The sequence below is a fragment of the Triticum dicoccoides genome, chromosome 7A, assembly GCF_002162155.2.
Source record: "Triticum dicoccoides isolate Atlit2015 ecotype Zavitan chromosome 7A, WEW_v2.0, whole genome shotgun sequence".
NCBI classification, from domain to species: domain Eukaryota; kingdom Viridiplantae; phylum Streptophyta; class Magnoliopsida; order Poales; family Poaceae; genus Triticum; species Triticum dicoccoides.
In genome coordinates, this window is record NC_041392.1 from 47,774,839 (window position 1) to 47,782,451 (window position 7,613).

Genomic DNA, 7,613 nt, shown 5'->3' on the forward strand with positions numbered 1-7,613 from the left:
ACATTCTTAGTTTTCTCTTGCTAATGCTTCTAAGTCAGCTAGGCTTACAACCGCCAAAATATCTATGTACTATTTCGTGTTTTGCCCCCTGCCATGTGCGAACAAGTATCTTGGTGCCAGCTTGAACATAAGATGACACGCAATGATAAGCTTCCCTTTGTTTATGTTTGAGTGTATGTTCTCTGTAGTGTTAATGCCTAGAAGCCAGGAAGCCATGAACCCTTTATTAGCATCCACACTTAGTCATGTTGAAGTATCTACCTGGTAAAACTTATTATCAATTTGTGATGTTGAGGCGTCATTCTTTTTGTTGTTGTATATTGTTCAAATGTTTTTTGTCCGCTTCCGATCCGCCGCCCCTCCATTACTGTATCATGTCTGTTTTCATTATATTCCGGTGTATTCGTATTTGTTTCCACAACTGTACCGCTTCTGACTCTGAAAAAATAAATATGAAATAGGATATGGTATGATCTATTCATCCGATCCAGTTTCGCCCCTACAAAACCCTAGAGCGAAGCGCTTGAGTGGGGTGGTTCTTTTCAGAGAACGATGGCTTTATTGACCAAACAATAATACTAGCTAATTGTATGTGCATTGTAACGTACGGGCCATACATATTCTCTAGTGGTTCAACACCAATCGTGTCTAATAATTTTTTTGATCGAGCGAACACTTTTCTACGAGAGAGGAAACCTTATTCTTTTCTTATAGGTAGTATGCAATAGAGATAGATATGGGACATTTAATCTCTTAGTGTCGAATAGAGTATCTGTCTAGTAGGATTAAATTATTTGAATGAATGGATGTAATGCATTCATTACACTCACAGTGGAATGGATGAAGATGAATGGAGTATCTACCTAGTACGATTAAACAACTGATCCTTTATTGATTGATTAATTAGTGAATAAAACAGAGAAAGGTCCTTGTGGATAAAAACATTTCATGTATGAGCCTGAAATTACTGGAAAGTCTGTCAGTAAATATGGAAGTTCGCTAACGTTAGTGTATCCCACAGCCACGAACATACTGCCGCTTGCCATGTACATGAGCATGGTTGCTGAAGGCAGCCACATCAAACACAGGTCTTACTGCAGTTGTCATAGTTGCAGAGGAAGAGGATCTCCGTGGCCTATTCGACCTTGCGCCGCAGCGCCTCCGGCTCCTGCTCCCGTTGAAGTTTTTTTCCCTGCAGGTTCCTGTACACATTCTCTGCACATAGGCAATAGCACAATCTGCTCAAACTATCCGGTGTGAGCGGCAAACTACAGAGGATAAGATAAATTTCGCTCTACGATCCATTGATAGCACGAAAGACAAATCGTAGCCATTGCTTGGTCTAGATGAAAGCGGTCGAGCCGTATGGCCGTATGGTTTGGGTTGGCTTCAATCTGGTTTCAAAACTATTCCCAGGTTTATAGCTGGACATATGTAGCATACAGCTTGGACGGAAACGCCAAACTGATGCAGTTGAACTCAGTTGCCATCGTACATCAGATCATACTTTCTTGCCATGAGGGACCAACCAACAATAAACTGCACCGTGCAGAAACCAAGGTTGCAAGTACCATTACTTGTGAGGGATTTTTGGGGCTTGAATTCAACGCAATCTGCACGACAAGTACCTGCCTCTGAGTAGGCTTCCACGGAAACCGTGAGCATTCCCTCATGTTCCACACAAACAACACCCCTTTGAAGGACAATACGACCATCTGGATTCACTTGCAGACGTCCTTCTCCAGAATCAAGCAGCACAAAATCCTCATCTATGTCAGCAGTACGGGCAACCACACGACCTCTATAATCAACAGGCCATGACCCTTTAATAACATCAGCAGAGATGATAGTGGCTGCAACCGTTCTGGAAAGTAGCGCAGAGGTGATCTCTAGTGTGCAAAAATTACCGGCCCAACGACGACAGGCAAGCTCACCATATTCTCCAAAACCATATCCATATTCAAACGATCGAGCAATCAATGTTTCATCTTCACACTCTGTTCTGCCCTTCACTTTTAGTTGAATCTCAAAGACAACAGGGTCAATCAACGCAACTGGGCGACACGGGCCAGTCAATTGCAAAAATGAATCCTGCAAGCATCATTTGTTACATGTCCAAATTAGTAATTGACCACCCTAAAAAGTCAGTTTGTTTTCACAGTTACACAATGTTGTGACAACCACACCTGCCAGCACTCAGACACCCGCGTCTTTTTCCCTTTTTTGGATTTGAGATTGCTGTTCATGCCTGACTGACACTTGGGACACCTAAACGGCTTAATCCTAAATCAGATCCATGTGTCCATGCCTGAGCACCACCACCTTGGATAAAACTGGGGTGGATTCAGCCTATGGTTGTGCGCTCACACTTTAATAGGCAGAGGACGCACAATAGGCTCTTTGGTAGTTCATGGTTGAAATTATATACTGTTAAACAGTTGACAGAGTAGGATGTATTTATTCCAAAACATATATTTGTATTTTAAATCTGAAAATGAAACCCGACTTAACAAGCGGCCGACCATCTCCTCTGCACCCATATGCAGGCAGCCAAAAAAAGGCTTCTTAGCTTGGCCCTGTGTCTACAGATACAGGTCAAGTCTGGATGAGGAAAATAACCTTAGTACGGAAAAGACACACAGGTGCAGAGGACAATACTAGATTATGTTAAGTTAGTAACAGCAGCATGAGAATTAAGAAGAAGAAAAATTACCTGTTGAGTGAGAATTTGGGGGTCATCCCTTGTCTGGCTGAACAGAAGGTTGCGATTACGATCCAAATTGTCTCGAGCGGCAATGAAGCCATATACCCCCACTGGCCACCTGATTCTCCACATTTCATTCTCCATGACCTTGATGGAGAAGATCTGCAAGAAGCTGAAGGGGCCAGCATGTGCTGGGATGGTTCCATATGTATAAAGTATGGGAGTCACAAAGGCTGCAGCCAAACAAAGGGAAAGATACAAGTAATTAGCTCTTGTCACGTCTCTTAATTCAGGCCAAAAATATATAACTGACCAAAAAAGATCCCCTTTCTAGTTAATTACTCTACTAAGCAAGCTTTAGGTAAGGAACAATGTAATCTACTCAAGACATAATAGAGTAAGAAGAAAAGAAGAGCATGAGTCATATAAGTAGATTACTGTAGTCTTCGAAGGAACCACACTTGCCACCCCAAGTGTATTCCCAGAAACGACGGTATGAAACCACATCTTCTTCCTCGTCCGTCAACATCTCCCTGTATGATCTGCATAACCCAACTTGCTTGGGGCTAAAGATTGTGTCGTTCTTTGCTTGTTCCTCGATCCCACCATGCATCGATTTTGTTTTTGTGGCATCAAGCTTTTGATCTGAGAATGAATCAACTAGTTCTTGTACTGCTTGTGCTGATGGTGGCTGAACAGTATGTCCGACATGTTCATCACACCTGAAAGGGAACAAGCTCCAAGAGTAAGATGGTATTTTAGCCACTGAAAAAAAATATAGCGAGGCCCTTCTCCAAATGCTACACAAGTTATAGCGCGCTAATTGCGTGCTATATTTCAAAATAGCGTTTGCAAAAAAAATGCTGAATATATCAAATATAAAGTATTTCAGCAACTAATTTTTCCTAGGAGCAATACATGCACAAGGGCCAAATCCAAGGCATGAACAGAACAAGTCAAATAGTTTGAATATACTCCCTCCGTTCTAAATTACTCGCCGTGGTTTTAGTTCAAATTTGAACTAAAACCACGACGAGTAATTTGGAACGGAGGGAGTAGTTTCTAACATCAACAACCACAATTTCAAGAGTCTCTAACATCAATAGCTCAGTACACTATCAATGCCTACTGAGAACTGAATGCCTACTAAGCAGAACTGAATGCCCACTCAGGCAACTTTGTTTCTTTTTTGCTTTCCGGTCAGATGATACAGGCTCACGTACATATGCTCATTTTACTTTTTTCTACTACAGTTTCAGGAAGCTGTGTTTTTTGTAGAGCAAGAACATCTGAGCTCCTTCCTTTGCATGATGTTGCTTAGTTAATAGGAGAGATCACACCTGCGCTAACAACAAATAGTAATACTGCCATTTAACCATGCTCAAGAGCTATTTACCAGTTCAACAGTTATGCTATCCTACTAATTTCACAGCTTGAGTTCAGTACAGAGTAGAGAGTATAAGTATAACACAAGCTACACTTTATAGAGAAGAAAATAATTAACTATACTGTACTTTTTTGCATGTTTTCCATTAGTGTATGATTACAAAGTCAGAACAAACTTGTGGCCTGACAGGTGACAACTCAGCTAGAGCAAATAGTGTATATACAGTTAATTGGTCAAAACCACAAACCATATTCAGGCTATCAGCATCTTTCTATGGATATGCAGGGGATCTCCTTCTGAAGCCCAGTTTCCTTTGGTGGTGCTCTTGCCGGCAGCCCAACGGGGGACGGAGATACCCTGCTTCTGAATCCCGTTATCCTTTGGTCTGGTGGTTCTCTTGCCGGCGGCACAGCATGACACGGGGAGGGCAGGGAGATGGCGCGGAGGAGAAGCGGGCACTACCTGGTGGCTGAATGCGTGGCTGACATCACCCACGCCCTGCTACTGCTAGGCTGGAGTCCAACTGCAGGAAGACGTCGCCGCGAGAGGGTGCTGCTGCTACCGTGAGAAGAACTTGCCGCCGCAGCTCCCGACCAGATTGTTGCCGCCGCCTCCGCTCCCGACCAGATTGTTGCCGCCGCCTCCGCTCACGTCCAGTTGTTGCCGCCGCCGCTCAGCTCGGGTGGGAAGGGGAGAAGTTGAGAGCGAGGGTTGCGTTGGGTCCGTTCGTGTGAGAAAAGGTTGCGGCCGAGTGGCGGTCTCGGCTTTTTGGGCCCGCTGGGCTGTGCTGCCGTGGTTTTCTTAGTTTTGAGCCGAGTGTACGCTAAAACGTTACACGCTACAACGTTATAGCGCCCCCTCAAAAAGAAAAGAAAAGAAGCTACAACGTTATAGCAAGGTATAGCGTGCTAATCACACAAATAACGTCGTAGCGGCTAAATTTGCCAAACGTAGGGTTTTCTTTCCTAATACGCTATAACGACGCTATAACACTGAAATAGCACACTTTTTTTTGTTGATATTTTCCTTGATTTTAGCTTTATAGAACTAGATATACTTACTCCGCCTGAAAATACTTGTCATCAAAATGAATAAAACGGGATGTATCTAGACATATATTAGTTCTAGATACATCCCTTTTATCCATTTTAATGACAAATATTTCCGGACGGAGGAAGTATGTTGTTCTCGACGGTGATTCAGGTATGACAACTAGTACATCAATCAGTGGCGGAGACAGAGGGTGGACAACCTGAAATTGAAAAATAGCCTTTATAGTACTGTAGCAGAAAGGTTAAAAATATAAGAAAATAAATAAATTTATATGTTTTTTTGAGCGGTAAATAAATTTACATGTATAGTTGTACTTTTGGCCCATCCTGTTCCAGTGGGCTAGATCCGCCACTGGCATCTATGAATAAAATCCAGTGCTCTCCAACACATCATTCCACACGTCCCATCAGTCTGCGCAATGTGCTTTATAAGATAGCATCTAAAGTCATTTTTAACAGCTTGAAGGTAGTTTTACCTGATATAATTTCTGAGGAGCAGTCAGTGTTTTACCTGGCAGATTGATTACTGACATCATTACAGCCTATGAATGCCTGCTTCATGGAGAGGAATAAAGCAAAGAAACACCAGTCGTGTGCTCTGAAATTGGACATGATGAAGGCATATAACCGAGCGGAATGGCCATACCTGAAAGCTATTATGCTCAGTCTCGGTTTCACAGAAAGGTGGGTGAGTATCATTTGAGTCTTGTGACTACAGTCAAATTCTCAATTATGTTTAATGGCAAAAAGTTGGAGGAGTTCAAACATTCACGAGGAACCCGACAGGGGATCCAATATCTCCATACTTCTTCTTGTTAGCAGCGAAGGGCCTGTCGTGCCTACAAGAGAGTCATCCAATCTGAATGGTCTACAAGTGGCGCCTTCGGCACCCTCGACCAACCATCTTTTATTCATTGATGACAACCTGCTGTTTTTCAAGGCAAATAGTGTGGAAGCCATGGAGGTGAACCATGTTCTGGACATATACTGTCAAGCGACAGGACAAAGGGTAAATCTTCCCAGATCCTCTATATATTTCAACAAGGGTGTTCCGGACAACGTAAGGAATGATATTAAGGTTCTACTAAACGTTCCAAATGAAACCCTGAACGAGAAATATTTGGACATGCCCTCTGATATTGGGAACTCGAAAAAAAGGTGCTTGCAAATACTTCAAGGACCGTTGAAGGATCGTTTATGGAGCAAAGTTCAAGGTTGGATCGAGAGGACCATGTCATCTGCAGGCAAGGAAGTTTTAGTAAAGACGGTTGCATACACAGTGCCTGTTTTTTCTATGTCTTGCTTCAAGCTTCCAAGAGGTTTGTGCGAACATCTCAATATGCTGATCCGAAAGTTTTGGTGGGGGAGCGAGGAAGGTAAAGGTAAGCCACATTGGGTATCGTGGAAAACAATGACGCAACCAAAGAGCATGGCCGGTCTTGGCTTCAAGGACTTCGAACTTTTCAACCTGGATATGTTAGCTAAACAGGCATGGAGATTGTTGCAACAGCCTAACACACTCGGTGCTCGCCTGCTCAAAAGTGTTTATTTCCCATCTTCTTCAATATTGCATGCATAACTGGGAAATCACCCTAGTCAGGTATGGAGGGCAATCATAGAAGGAAGAGATACATTAAAACAAGGTCTAATCAAGAGGATATGAAACAGAGAATCAACCAACATCTGGGAGAAAAATTGGCTGCCACGAGATGAGATGTTGAGAACCTATGGGTGCTGAACCCAAAACCCCCTGTCCTCGTTTCTGAACTAATTGATTCTACCTCTGCTAGTTTGTGACGCCCGGGTAATTAAACTATAGTAACCCTCTACTAAGGATGCCACGTCACCTCGGTTACTGTTGATAATCTCTCGTTAGTTCAAAAACCGATTCAAATTCAAATTCAAAATCAAGTAAACAATAAAAGTTTTCAAGTATTAAAACTAAAATGTTCGGAGTGAGCCAAATAATGCATAGGTAATTATGGTGGAGAAACCACACTTTTATAAAATGTTTAAATACTCTAAAATGAATATAACAGTAGCAAATACAATTATTTAAATGCTTTAAAAATAATAAACATTTTCAAAACTAAATTGTCATAAGTATTAAACTATTGTGGCAGTGGCATAAATTTGTTAAATCTATTTAGGTGCCACTTTGGTAATTTACTAAAGCTAAAATAAAAGGAAACTAAAAGAAAGCAAAAATAGCAAATAAAAATAAGAAGAGGGAAAGAACCCCCGCTTCCCCCACTGGGCCTCGACCCAGCCGGCCCAGTCGGCTACCCCACCAGGCCGGCCGAACCTGGCAAGGGCCAACCGGCCAGCCCACCACCGCTCCCTTATCCACCCCCACTACCCGAAACCCTAAACCACCGGCACCCCACTTCCCCCACGTCGCCACTCCTCCTCCCCCTCTCGATCCAATCTGGATCGGTGGATCAGCACGATCCCCCCCCCACTCCTCTGC

At 42.9% G+C, this 7,613-nt stretch overlaps 1 protein-coding gene across 2 annotated transcripts; it reads right to left on the reverse strand.

Annotated features, from left to right (window-relative positions):
• Positions 1–896: 896 nt before the first annotated feature.
• Positions 897–4,812, reverse strand: LOC119327702. 2 transcript variants are annotated; one of them, XM_037600806.1, is made up of 4 exons: positions 4,554–4,812; positions 3,143–3,426; positions 2,714–2,937; positions 897–2,091 (listed from the first exon to the last, which is right to left on the reverse strand). In XM_037600806.1, exons 1-4 carry the CDS (start codon positions 4,577–4,579, stop codon positions 1,480–1,482), a joined length of 1,146 nt encoding a protein of 381 aa, XP_037456703.1. In that variant the 5' UTR covers positions 4,580–4,812; the 3' UTR covers positions 897–1,479. The 2 variants fall into 2 exon arrangements, with proteins under 2 accessions (XP_037456703.1, XP_037456704.1); XM_037600807.1 differs by having other exon boundaries at positions 4,339–4,812.
• Between the last annotated feature and the right edge of the window lie 2,801 nt (positions 4,813–7,613).

What these genes read in the sequence shown, in the direction of transcription:
- LOC119327702 (XM_037600806.1), bottom strand. Translation starts at nt 4,579, where the DNA reads ATGTCAGCCACGCATTCAGCCACCAG. An exon ending in GCCACGCATTCAGCCACCAG is followed by an intron (nt 3,427 to 4,553) that starts GTAGTGCCCGCT and finishes GTTCCCTTTCAG; the next exon opens with GTGTGATGAACATGTCGGAC. An exon ending in CCCAAATTCTCACTCAACAG is followed by an intron (nt 2,092 to 2,713) that starts GTAATTTTTCTT and finishes TGATGCTTGCAG; the next exon opens with GATTCATTTTTGCAATTGAC.